General features: G+C 48.0%; 1 protein-coding gene across 1 annotated transcript; it reads right to left on the reverse strand.

The window, feature by feature from the left end:
* Positions 1–78: 78 nt before the first annotated feature.
* On the reverse strand, positions 79–14074 carry phpt1 (phosphohistidine phosphatase 1). The gene is made up of 3 exons (XM_015943500.3): positions 13403–14074; positions 2056–2183; positions 79–669 (listed from the first exon to the last, which is right to left on the reverse strand). Exons 1-3 carry the CDS (start codon positions 13566–13568, stop codon positions 577–579), a joined length of 387 nt encoding a protein of 128 aa, XP_015798986.1. The 5' UTR covers positions 13569–14074; the 3' UTR covers positions 79–576.
* Positions 14075–14149: the final 75 nt, after the last annotated feature.

Raw genomic sequence — 14149 nt, forward strand, 5'->3', positions numbered from 1 at the left:
TTTAAAACCACCCAGCATGCACCTGGACCTCGCCATAAAACATCATCAAATGGTGCGAGAGTTTACAACAGTTGGACATTTCATCAAGCAGTAAACATCAAGGCTTTATTTCACCAGTATCTCACAATCAACGGAGACCAGGATAATCTGGATTATTTGGCAGATTTGAAACCCCACCCTACTGAGATGAGTTCAATGACGTGCGCTTCAGAGAAAATAATGCTTGCAGCTCAGGATACGATTTAGGGAACATTCATGGAATAACATGAAAAAAAGGCTAATTTACAAAAAAGTAAAAAACTTTTGAACAAGTCAAAACGACGGTTTCTCTGTAAAATATCTTTTCATTGAGAACTCACTTAATCAAATATAAAGTTACACTATCATGGGTGTGAATTTGGATTTCTTCTTATGAAAGTAAAAAGAAAGTTCACTAAAAACCCGACTAGTTAGGTATTATTAACAGGCTTTCAAAAGGTTTTTATTAGACTGTAAAGACAAACTCTGTCTGTTAGCGAGGGAAAAGTTCATTTCTTAGTCCAGGATGTTGAAAATCCATTTAAGTCCGGTTCCACTTCAGTAGCCTTCGTTGGCCCAGGTCACCTCATAGTCCGGGTACCGGGCCTGAAGCTTCTCTGTGGCAACGGCGTGGTTCGCTCTGCCAAAGCCCTGCAGTAACACAAACATCATCCATCATCAGCTGCGTTTACATGCGCCAAATTCCCTCTATCCCATTGAAATCTTGGTTGATCGGAATTTCCGAATCTCTGTTCACATGGACACGAACTGAAATGATCCGACCATGCCGTGCGTACATACGCACCAAGCGTTTAATCCGATTAAATAGGTTGAGCATGCGCAGAGTTGCCTTTCCCGAAAGAAAACTTGTAAACAAACGCCATGAAGCGAAATGAAAAATGTAAAAACAGAAATAACTTTTCTTCCTGCTGTCCTGATCCATTTATTCAGTTTAATATTTTTATTTAGCTCATAGAAGTGACGTTTTCTTCAGTGAATAACTGCACATACATGCTTTGCTGCATTTTATTGTTGATTAAAATGAGGGAGGGTTACGTCTCTGCCTCTGGATCAGCTGGTCCGCGGGTCTGAAGTGACAGCTGCGCTGCGGCGCAGAGCGGGGGGGGGGGGGGGGGGTGGGGTGGGGGGGGGGGTCAGAATCATGTTTTATTACTGAGCTCTGTTGTGGCTTATTATTAATAACATGTGACGATCAGCTGAAACTGTTGAGAAAAATCTGTTCAAACAAAATAACAGAAGATGTTCAGAAAGTGTAGAAGCCCGTGTTCATGACTAACGAACCGCATCTCAGGTCATCTGCGTTTACGTGCTTCTAACACGGACTTTGCTGTCGTCCAGAGTACTTAACCGAGGACGTGTTCCTACCCAACACCAGCCTCCAGTCAGGTCAGTAAAACCCAGATTATCCCGTGTTCTTTACAAGCGCGTCTCCATCACCTGCTGCAGAAGCTGCTGCGCTCAAAGCTGACAGAAACGGGGATCCGTGCGCCGCGACCCCCGCAGTAAACCCGCGTACTTCCAGTACAGATGTGAACACGTTTGTCGAGTGATTGGTGCAATAATCAGATTTTTGTTTTACTTCCACAAAATGCAAGTTCTGAATTAAATATTACTGAAACGGGGACGGCTTGTCATCGGATTTAAAAGCCGCCGCTCGTTAATTACGCCGTCGTTTTTGAAGCCAGGCAGTCCAAATGACCGCGGAGAGGCCCGCTCGCTGTTGCACACAAGCGCAGTGGGCTTTATTTTACCCCCACAACCCGAATGGCTGTGTACATGCACGTCAATCAGAATGATGAACGGAATAAACCACCTCTCTCAATCGGATAGAAATTTCAATCCGATCGGGCCGAATCGGATCAGAATATTCCGATTGACATGTTTACATGCAGAATTTTCGATCTGATTGGGCGTTCAATCTGACTAAATATGCGCATGTGAACGTGGCTACTGATTAGGATTTGTTTTCTATATTTTATGCAACTTTGTCTCATTTTTTCATGCAGCTCCTCTTACCATGGAGTATCCATACACATGGATCTTCTTGGCCTGGGCGTCGTGTTTGATCCTCCCTCCTCCGATGCACTCACAGTCCAGGTGGCCTCCTTTCTCCAGCTCCTCTGAGACCTTGTCATAGATATCAGCTACAAGAAAGGCAGAAACAGAACCTGAGCAAACATGTCGAAAGGACATTTTGGTCATTTTAAAGTGGCGTTCGGTCTGTAAGGAACCACACACGCCGATTACCTCATTTAAAGTGACAGTGTGCAGTTTTATCGTTAATCTCTGGAAATAATCGCCACAATGTTGTTGAAAAATCAGGTCTAAAATACTTGGGAGCGGGTCGAAGTCTCTGGGCGACGCCACGTTTCCTTCTATGGGAGCCTTTGAGGACAAAACACATTTACTGATTTGTAACAAACGATTACTAAACTTTCACCATTAACTGTTTAAGACCTGCCATAGAACAAGTTTGCCAGGACTTAACATGCTGCGGCGCCATTTTTTGGATTATTTCAACTTTCTATACATCAACACAACCCTTACATTCTACATTTTAATAATATAAACGTAAAATTTGATTGGGTGAGTGATAATCACGTGACAGTTGCAAAGATTTAGGTATCTCCTCCCCCTATCACCAGGAAAAATACACACAGTCACTTTAAAGCAGCAACCCGAAGTTTTTCCCCTTTCAGGAATTATGTCGGGTTTCTTAGAAATCCAAAGGGATAGTCTTACCCTGCACTGTGATGTCATGTAAGCGATGTCAGTACATTTTGCTAAGCACACCCCCCATCCTGTAGAGCTCCATGCTATTTGAATTGAGCACCACTCAGCGTTAGCCAATGGCGTTGGACATCCGAGAGCGCGCACATTTGCAGAAGTACCTCAACTGATGGAGAATGTGAGACTTTTTTATGGGCCGGACAGTAAATCAACATCTTCTGAATCCTCCACGGAGAGCAGCCAGAGGCTTCCTGAAAGGAGCTTATAAATAAGATGCATTATTAATATTAGTAATAGTATTATAAACAGTGAGGCGCTTTGTTATTGGCAGTATTGAACATATGATACCGTTTAAGCTGCTGAACTCTAAAGTCCACAGGAGTCATGTTAACTAGATAGGGCCTATAGTTAAAATCTGATGTTAGCCTAAATCTGGACAAGTGGGGGAGTAGAGGGAGGTGGAGTGTACAGTCGGTAAAGACGGCTCTCCCTTGCCCTGCCTCCAACATGCCTCCATCTAAATAGGATAGATTATCCTGAGTTATCTCTGTAGTTATGCTGCTATAGGCTTAGACTGCTGGAGGACACACTGACCACTTTTCACACTCTACTGCTTTCTTCTACTATCTGCTCTTTAACTGTATTATTTCCTGCTATTTCAGCTGTTAACTTTATTTTCTCTCTAAGTGTTTTTCTCCCCAGAAGAAGCTACAACGATGTTCTGCTGAGCTGTGGTGGCCTCATGGAGGGGGCCATCGTCTAGCACACTGCTGCTAACCACTTAAACATTCTCCCTCTCCTGATAATAACTTTTTGTTTCCTTGATGTTGGACGTGCTACTACTAGTTTACCCGTTTAATTATAGATCCACTAGGATAAATACAATAAAATTTATCTTTCAACAAATAGAATATTTACTAAGAAATCACAATAGAACTGTAGACACATTACGTGTGTGTGTGTGTGTGCGTGATGGTGTGTGTGTGTGTGTGTGTGTGTGTGTGTGTGTGTGTGTGTGTGTGTGTGCTCCGTCTTCTCCATCCCCAGTGAGTCGTGGAGGATGGCTGCTTATACTGAGCCAGGATTCTCTGGAGGTTTCTTCCTGTTAAAAGGGAGTTTTCCTCTCCACTGTCGCTGCATGCTTGCTTAGTATGAGGATTGCTGTATAGTCACTGACACTAGTCACTGACTTGATGCAATTTGCTGGGTTCCTTATATAGGAAACATTATTTCTGATTGGCTTAATGAACTGACCTGAATTGGAATGTTTATTATGTGAAGTGCCTTGAGACGACTCTTGTCGTGATTTGGCGCTTTATAAATAAACTTGAATTGAATTAAAACAACACTAAATAGAAGGACTGGACGATATTGAAAAAAAAAAGCATATAAAAAATCATATTGATCAATATCAATAATTATCAATAATTATTGATAATTATATAAAAAAAGTAGAAAATATATCTTAAGTGCAGCCCTGGCCAAATGATGTCATTAATTTATGATGAAAAAGTTGGTTGTGTTACCAGACTGGATTTTTACTCGATTCTCATTTTTCTGACTGTTGCGTCTTTTTTTTTTTTTTTTTTTTGTCAGACTTGTAAAAAACCCAAAAATTGTTGTGCCGGTGAACTACTATAAACTTTTTATGGGACTATTTATTTCCTTCACCTCTCAATGCTGCAATATCTTGTCATGAGTGAATGAGTCCCATCCTGTCCCGCTCTGAACTTGAGACAGTTCTCCACACCTTCATCTCCTCACGCTTACACTACTGTAACTCTCTTTTCACGTGTCTGAGCAGAACCTCCCTGAACCGTCTACAGGTGGTTCAGAACGCCTGTGCTCGGCTTCTGACCAAGTCCTCCAAACACACCCACATCACCCCGCTTCTCCTCCAGCTTCACTGGCTGCCAGTCAACTTCAGGGTTCATTTCAAGATCCTGGTTCTGGTCTATAGGGCCTTACATGGACAAGCACCATCTTACATTGGTGATCTTCTTAGTCCCTACACCCCCAGCAGGTCCCTGAGGTCCAGTGATCAAAGCCTACTGGTTGTGCAGCACCAGGCTAAAGGTCAAAGGTGACAGATCATCTGCTGCTGTGGCCCCAGACTCTGGACCTCTCTCCCCCTGAGCCTGAGATCAGTGGACTCAGTGGTCTCCTTTAAAAAGCAGCTGAAGACTCACTTGTTCAAGCTGGCTTTTGTATGACCTTCTTCACCTCTCTCTCTTTATTCTGCTCTCCCCACCTATTCCACCTTCCTCAGGATCCACTGGTTTCCCTCTTTCCTGTTCACTCTCTCTCTTTCTTAACATTTTTTAATCACAATTGTCTGTTTTTGCTCATTTTAAATATAATTTTAACCATTTTCTAAATTCTTTTTTATAATTTTACGTTTTTTGTTTTTGTGAAACGCCTCGTGATTTTTATCTTGAGAGGCGCTATAGAAATGATATTTTCTTCTTCATCTGCTTTGGTTTGAGGGGGGAGGGCTTGGTGATGGAGCATGTATTATAGTATACTAGTTTTAAACTACCCAATATGCTATAACTGAAAAAATTCACTTTTTATTGACCCATTTGTTTTCTATCACGCCGTTCATCTATCCATTGATATACGTCGTTATGACATTATTGTACATCAAAAGGTGTTTAAACTTTAAGCTAGATCTTTAACATTGATCTCGGTGATTGTTGGGTTAGAAACTTGCCCAGTTTCATATTGGACACCACTCTGCTGCCCTCTGCTGGCCCGACACTGCACTTACCAGTTTTGGTAGGTGTTCTGGGGGGTGCTCTTATACCTGCATTTCAGCTGTTAGCTATTTTCTGTGCAGTTAACATTTTCAGTTTGCTGGCGTCAAAAGCACAAGAAGAAGAAAAAGAAGAAGTTTGCTTTTCAGTTGGCACCATGGCAGAGTCTGGAAGTAAAAGTACGAGTAATGTCTTTGGAAGTGATATAAATGTTCAAGTGTTTGTGCAAAGGGATGTAACATGATATCAGCATGTGGAATGAAGGGGTAGGCTGGGGAGTTGACTAAGTGAATTGTGCATATGTTGATTCAGATGTGAGTAATGCAGTGAACAAGGTGAATTGGTGCTAGTATTAGTTATGGTGGCGGGGCCTGATCTGATTGAGGAGCCTTGTATTCTGTTGGTAAAAGACTCAGTTCTGGCTGTCAGGCTGCAGAACCGTTTCCCGGAGCTGATCAACCAAACAGATCGTTTCCTGTCGAAGTTTTGCCAGAAACTATTAGAGCAGAGTCTAGGGATGGACAATATATCGGCATCAATATCGGTATTGGCCAATGTTAGTCATTTTTTTAACATATCGGTATCGGGCCGATATTAACAACCAATATTTTTTCCATCTTGTCTACATTTGTTTGTCTGTTTCAGAGGGTGAGGGGAGCGATGTGTAATAGTCATGTGAACACAGTGATCGTAATCATCTCAGAAGCATAAATGTGTGGGTTAGTGATGTGTCGGTCGCGAACGAACTGGCTCTAAGAGCCGGCTCTTTGAAGTGAACGACGGGAGCCGGCTCGTCATTGGGAGCCGTCCCCTCCCCTCCCCCCTCCCCCCCTGCCTTGGTGAAAGCTACATGTGATTGGTCAACATGTGTAACTGCGTGTCCAGACTGTCCACACACAGAGCAGTAGAGGCGGGGAAGAGGGAGGATCAGACTCAGACAGACACACATCAGAGCACATGTGGGTGGAGGGAGACGAGAGGGAATGAGGAGGAGGAAAAAGGCGAGCGAGAGAGAGGAGAGTGCGACGAAGACGGTGAGAAAATGAGCGCCAGCAGTAGGGAAGTGGAGATTTCTTAAAGTGTTCAGTTATTAAATCCATAGAAATGATAAATATTTGATATATTGCTTTTTTTTACATTAGTAAATTATTTTACATATAGTTTAGTATTATTTTGGTTATAAATGTACTCTACGCAACAGAAAATCTGAGGAGCCACTTGGGAGCCAAAAGAGCCGGTTCTATTTCGTCTAGTCTTAGCCCTTAAGCTAGCTGCTATTGGAAGGATGATCTCTGCATCAGCCAATCATGAAGAGCTTAAATGTACGCCCACCAATAGTGGGCCCCCTCGTGGTATATAACCGCAGTGACCCCACTGCTCACCTCCTTTTTCTCTTCATGCCAAGCTTGAGAGCTTTATTAAAGAGCAAATATTATCTCAAAAGAGCAAATTATCCGAAGACGACTTACCAGCCATGTCCAGCGACACCAGACCCTGCCCGACCTGCCAGACGGGCTCCATTTCCAGCGGCGACCTGCACGCTAAGTGTGAGGTCTGTCTCGGGGCTCACCACGCTGGCCTGGCCTTGACCCCGCAGGCCTCGTGCCCGTTCTGTGCCGCTCTGCCCGTGGCGGAGAAGATTCGCCGGGTCGAGTACTTCACTCCCGCCGCCGACGAAGAATTTCCGGTGGCTGACTCCTACCCGCTGGACAAGGCTTTGGTTTTCTTCGACGCCGGTCAGGAGCCGGCTGGCTTCAACCGGCTGGATGACGTCACGGACAGCGAAAACTACGATGAGGCGGCGTCCCTCCTAGACATAACGGAGGTCGACGAGCTTCGCTCAGCGGGTCCTTCTGCCCCAGTGGCTTCTCGCTCCTCCCTGCCAGCAGTAAGAGCACTGCTCCAGGAGCTGCCCGCCATCATTTCTGCGTCAGCAGCCCGCAAGGGGCTAGCTGTGCCAGAACCGGCCCTGCCTGAAGCGGATGATTTGGCGGGAATTTTCGGGGCAACTCAGACACGCTGTCCAGACCCTGTCTGGCCGCGCTTCCCCGCTGCTATGAGCTGCTGGTCTGCCGCCTTCTCCGAGCCTGCCAAGCTCAAGGCGCCAGTCTCCACATATGCGCCCATCACCAAGGTCGAGGGGTTTTCCGACCAAGGCTGGCCGTCCGTTCCTCCACTAGAGCCGGATTTGGCCTCGCTGTTCGGCGCCAAGAACCACCTCGCTGGCCCGCGAGCTGTTCCCGCTTCAAAACATGACCAGCTGCTGACGCGGCTCACCGACCGCGCACATCAGTGTGCCTTTCAGACCGGCGCTGCAGGGAATAACATCGCCCTTCTTGCCTTCGGCGTCTCCAAGATGATGGAGGAGCTGGAAGCTCCCGAGGAGTCGAAAGCCGTCATAACTAAGACTGCTGATGCCATCCTCAATCTGTGTGCTGCTGTGCTCACCGGTTCTGCTCGCATCGCTGCCTGGCAGACCCTCATCCAGCGAGCGATCTGGCTGAAGGCCCTGCCCTCCATTCCGGAACATCTGCAAAGGGAGATGCTGGATGGCCCCATCACCACCGATGTTCTGTTTGGTCCCCATCTTAGGGGCGTCATTGAGAGGGCTCAGAAGACGGCCGAACTATCGGCTACGGTGCGAGACCTGGTCCACCCTCGGTCAGCCTCGCACTCCGGCCGTTCAGCCAGAGGATGGGACGAACGGCGCGGAAGCTTCAGACGTCCAGCTGCACCGCCCGCTCCACGGAGCCGGCCTCCCGCTTCGGCTCCACATCAGCGGGACCAGCGAGATGGCGGACAACGGTTCCGGCGGGGCCAGCAGACGCCGTCTTGGCAGTCCCAGGTGCAGGAGCCTCGCCGAAAGCAGCCACGGAAGTGACTCTTTGGGGGGAATGTGTGTGTTACTGATTGTTCTGATGTTGTTGGTTTTGAAATAAAACCCAAAAAACGTCACTCAAAGAGCTCAATCCTACAGTCCTCCGCAGAATCCTCTGCCGAGTTTTCACACATGTTCCCCACACCAAGCACTGCTGCACGCACACATGTTCCTGCAGGTAGTCATAATACACGGCCAGCCGTAAGGGTGCGCTCCATTTGCGCTCTGGCCCCAGCATCCGGCCAGGCCCAACTCGTCCCGCTCTCCCCACGCCGTTGGGTGGGGCGGGATGTCATGTCGCTGTCTCGACCACGCGCGGCGGCACAGTGCGCGGCTCCATCCGCTAGCACTCTGTCGCCCCCGTGCACAGGCCCGGCTCCCACTCGTCCTTCACTCTCGGACTCCACGCTCCGCGGGGTGGACCAGCCTGTTCCAGCTGTTTCGCACTTGCCCTTTCGAGCGCAGCCCTCCATGGGTCGCCCCCAGTTCTCTGGTACGGGCGACGGCGGTAAGGGCGCATGCACAACCCTCAGACGTTGTTCAAGTGACCGCGCACACGCGTCCATTGTCGGAACGCGCGCACGAGTGGCGCCGCCTTTGCATCATGAGCAAATGGATTTCGGACACCATTCATTGCGGTCACACACTTCATTTTCAGGCCACTCCACCTCCCTTCAACGGGATCGTGGAGACGACGTTCACATCGCAAGTACAGTCTCAGGCGCTAGAGCTGGAGCTGCGGGAACTTCTGTCCAAAGACGCTATTTCCCGAGTCCCTCGCGGACAAGAACTCTCGGGTTTCTACTCCCGCTACTTCGTAGTACCGAAGAAGTCGGGAGGAATGAGGCCGATCCTCGACCTGTCCCTGTTCAACTGCTCCATAGCAGTAATGCATTTCCGCATGTTAACGATGAGACAAGTCCTGGAATATGTGCGCCCCGGGGATTGGTTCACGTCAATCGACCTGAAAGACGCATACTTCCACATACCAGTAGTTCCAAACCACCGGAAGTTTCTGCGTTTTTCGTTCAAGGGAGTTCAATATCAGTTCAATCGCCTCCCTTTTGGCTACTCGCTAGCCCCGCGCACTTTCTCCAAATGTCTGGAGACCGCGCTGCAGCCACTGCGCACGGAGGGAATGAGGGTCTTATTTTACCTGGACGATCTTCTCCTGTGCGCTCGGTCCGAGGACGAGGCGTCACAGCAAACCAGGAGGTTGACAGAGCATCTGTCAACCCTAGGGTTTTCTATAAACTGGGAAAAGAGCTCCATCCTTCCATCCCAGTCGATTGTGTATCTCGGGGTGGAGTTGGACGCCTTCCTAATGAGAGCACGTTTGTCGCCTGCAAGAGCGGCAGATCTCTCCACGGTGATCTCCCGTGTTCAACCCCGCAAGATCGTGAGAGCCCGGTTAGTCATGAAACTCCTGGGCATGATGTCCGCAGCCCATTCAGTAGTGCCGCTAGGTTTGCTGCGCACGAGGCGCTTGCAACGCTGGTTCGTCCGCCTCCGGGTACACCCAATACGTCAGAAGAGACGTATGTTGAGGATTCCCCCTTCGGTGGGCGGGGACCTCGCTCACTGGGGGAACCCCTGCATCCTCTCACGCGGGGTTCCCATCGGACGTCCTGCGTCACACGTATCTGTGTTTACGGATGCGTCACTGTCGGGGTGGGGGGGCACGCGCTTGTCCCACACGGTGGCAGATCGCTGGCCCTCCCACACGCACGAGCACATAAATGTGTTGGAGCTTATGACAGTGAGGAATGTGATCAGACACTTCGCTGCCCTTCTCGAGGGCCGTCATGTCGAAGTTCACACAGACAACCGGGTAGCGGCAGCCTACATAAATCGCCAAGGGGGAGTTCGATCCCTCCCACTGTTGCGTGTCGCCACAGATTTACTGTGTTGGACACATGTCCACCTGCTGTCCATCAGAGCCATCTACATTCCGGGGGTACTGAATGTAGCGGCAGACATCCTGTCGAGAGGGGGACCCCGCGACTCCGACTGGCGTCTACATCCTGCACTGATATCACAGATCTGGATCAGGTTCGGGGAACCGTCTGTGGATCTGTTCGCGGCTCGCGAAAACGCTCAGTGTCGCCTGTGGTTTTCCCTGAGTCCCCGGGACGGACCCCCGCTCGGGGCGGACGCCTTCTCACACCAGCCCTGGCCTCGAACGCTCCTTTTCGCGTTTCCACCAGTCCCTCTGATTCCCCGTCTCCTGGACCGAATTCGGTCGGAACAGCTCTCGGTGATTCTGGTGGCTCCCAGGCGCGTGTCCGCGTCATGGTTTCCGGACCTGCAAGCGCTAGTGTCCGGCTCCCCGTGGAGGCTCCCGTGGAGGGCGGACGCCCTTCTCCAGGCGGATGGGATAATCAAACATCCTCCGGAAATAGGCCAACGGCTGTGGGTCTGGCCGCTGAGCGGTCACGCTTAGAGGCTTCTGGGCTGCCGCATGATGTGGTGGCCACGATTCAGAGTGCGCGGGCGCCCTCTACCATTGCCTCTTACGCTGCTAAATGGGCAGCTTTCCAGAACTGGTGCGCAGAACGGAATGTTCAAGCGCTCTCCTGCCAGCTGGCGGATGTTCTATCGTTTTTGCAGATACTGATGGACAGGGGCCTCGCATTCAGCACTGTTAAGACATATGCTGCAGCTATCTCATCATGTCATCAGGGTTTTGGAGATAGATCTGTTTTCAATCATCCCCTCACAAAACGTTTTCTAAAAGGTGTCAGAAGGAACAGACCTGTGTCCCGCCCGCTTTTTCCCCAATGGGATCTAACGGTGGTTCTGCACGGCTTATCTGAAGCTCCATTTGAACCCTTGGACCAGGTCTCACTCAAGTTCCTGTCGCTTAAAACTGCATTGCTGCTGGCGCTAGCATCAGTTAAGAGAGTGAGTGACCTAACCGCCCTCTCAGTGGCTCCCGCATGCCTCAGGATCCGGGAGGATGGCGGGTCTGCTGTTTTATGCCCCAACCCAGCCTTTGTGCCCAAAAGCATTAATGCTTCCTTCAAATCCAGGTCAATTTCATTGGCTGGACTTTTTCCTCCTCCCAATAATTCTGAGGAGGAGGCGGCTTCTCACCTTCTCTGCCCGGTGCGCGCGCTTGCACGATATGTGTCACGCACTTCAGGGATTCGTCGCTCACAAAACCTGTTTGTGCACTACAGGGAGTCTTCCCTTGGTCAGGCGCTGTCGGCCCAGCGCCTTTCACGCTGGCTGTGTGACGCCATTTCCCTCGCTTACACATCAGCAGGGCGGGATCCCCCTGAGGCACTCAGGGCTCACTCGGCCAGAGGGATTTCCTCTTCGATGGCGCTCCTCAGTGGTGTGTCAATGGAAGACATTTGTCAGGCTGCTTCATGGGCTTCACCCTGTTCCTTTACTCGTTATTATTTACGAGATGTGTCTTCAGGTTCCATCACTCGTTCAGTGCTTGGACCCCAGCAGGCTAAATGAATGCTTATGGCACCTCATTGGCCTTGCTGAGATGGATTTTATCCTCTTGTGGATGATGTTTTTTAGTGGGGGCCCCTCTCTTATCGTGCCTGCCTCAGTCTTTAGGCCTGGTCTGAGGCTGAACGTCCCCCACTAGAGGAGATTTGATTGGGTGTGTCCATTGGTTGTGTTAACCAGTGGGGCGTAAACCCATCCAGCTGCGCTTTATTCCAATAGCAGCTAGCTTAAGGGCTAAGACTAGACGAAATAGAACGTTGGTTACGTATTGTAACCCCAGATTCTATGAGTCTAGTCGCAGCCCTTAAGCCACTGGCCCCACTGGTTATGATGGGAATAAGAGCCATTGGAGGTGAGCAGTGGGGTCACTGCGGTTATATACCACGAGGGGGCCCACTATTGGTGGGCGTACATTTAAGCTCTTCATGATTGGCTGATGCGGAGATCATCCTTCCAATAGCAGCTAGCTTAAGGGCTGCGACTAGACTCATAGAATCTGGGGTTACAATACGTAACCAACGCTCTTTTTGGTGAGCTGAGCCAAAAGAACAAGCTCTCTAAAAAGAGCCGGAATTCCCATCACTAGTGTGGGTGTGTGTACATAATAATATAAATTCAGCTTTAATAATTTTCATTTTATACAAAAGTGCTGATTTTAGAAACACTAATGTCTGTATATCGGTACCGTCAAATATTGGTTATTGGCCATAACAGTGAAATTAATATAGGATATCGTATCGGCCCTAAAATTTCATATCGCTGCATCACTAGCAGTCATCAGCGTACAACTGTAGTTTACAATTCACTGCTGAGGGCATGTCATCATTTATGTAAATTAGGAATAAGAGGGGGCCCAAAATTAAACCTTGTGGTACCCCACATGTAACTGTAGCATAGAGTGTGCCCCTATTCATTTTAAAGCCATGCAGAAACTCTTTATACAGGGTATCTGCAGGTTTAAGGGAGCCAAATTTAAGACTTTTTAAGACATTTTTAAGGCCACTTTGACTAAATTTAAACTATTTTTAAAATTAAATAAGCTATAATTTCCAGCTACTGCCTGGAACCGGTGCTAACCACGTAGCAAACGTGGGATTAGCCATCCAGTTACCATTAAACTTGCACTTCCCCATGGCGCAAACTCCCACTAGCTTAACCAGCTAATGTGCTCATCTAAAAATAGCCCCCTTTCACAACCAACTGAAGTGTACGGTTCCGCTTACGCCAACGTCGTACACAAAAAACGCTGAACACTAACTAGAAATTCACGAAAATTTCATAGAAATATAAGAATCTTGTTTATTGGGTCTTTGGTCATTTAAGACCTTTGGAAACTGTATTTAAGGATTATTTGTCATTTTAAAGGATTTTTAAGGCCTTAAATTTGGAAAAGCTAATTTAAGACTGTTGAAGGACCCGCGGATACCCTGGTAAAATAGTCAGCAGTTAATGAACAGATTTTCATAAAATCGACTAATCAACATTAGTCTGCTTATTGCACCATGAACACTGGGCCGGTGGTGGGACTCACCGTGGTACTCTGCCCAGCCGTAACCGCGGACTATATCCACCTCCGACTCGTCCCCCTCTTCTCGGCTGTGAACTCGGATCAGGACGTACTTGAACACTCCGGACGGGTCGATGTCCGCCAGCGGGATGTTGGCCATGAGAGCCGCAGCTCTCGTCTGGGTGCACATCTCTAAACTTCTCAACACGCCAACAAGCAAACCGCAGCCCGGAGTTTCTCACTAAACTCCGTGTTGCTTCTCGTGGAGCGCAGGCTTCTTTGTGTTATAAATACACGAGGAACATTTTTAATACGAAAAAATTAAACGCGTATTATCAACAAGGAATATATAAGGATCAGAAATCGGCTAGCCTACTGTCATTCAGCGACGCCATGTATGTACCACCGACATAAATATACTGGCGAATTCAAATTTGGCCTTCAAAATAAAACAAAATCAGCAATTGACAATATAATTTTTATACATTTTTCATTGAATTGTTGACGTGTTCATCTATCTTATATATTATTGGCTTAAGTTCAGTCTAGTATTGCGCGACGACATTTTATTTCTTGTTCAAATTTACAGATTTTAAAATAAAAAATATTTTTGCTTTATTTTGAAGGCAACAGGTTTTAGCGGAAGCATGTTTAGAACAGAGAGGCATTCTGGTAGTTGTAGTCCGATTTGAAACATGTTCATTTAGATGCCTCCAGAAACATGGCCGAATTAAACTGTTAACTTTTTTGTCTAAACAAGTATACAAATAT

This window comes from Nothobranchius furzeri, chromosome 6 (genome assembly GCF_043380555.1).
Source record: "Nothobranchius furzeri strain GRZ-AD chromosome 6, NfurGRZ-RIMD1, whole genome shotgun sequence".
Lineage (NCBI taxonomy): Eukaryota > Metazoa > Chordata > Actinopteri > Cyprinodontiformes > Nothobranchiidae > Nothobranchius > Nothobranchius furzeri.

Excerpts from the sequence above, each read along its gene's own strand:
- phpt1 (XM_015943500.3), bottom strand. The coding sequence starts at position 13,568 with ATGTGCACCCAGACGAGAGCTGCGGCTCTCATGGCCAACATCCCGCTG. Across the intron at positions 2,184-13,402 it reads CGGCTGGGCAGAGTACCACG|CTGATATCTATGACAAGGTC; the intron begins GTGAGTCCCACC and ends CCTTTCTTGTAG. Across the intron at positions 670-2,055 it reads ATGTGTATGGATACTCCATG|GGCTTTGGCAGAGCGAACCA; the intron begins GTAAGAGGAGCT and ends GTGTTACTGCAG.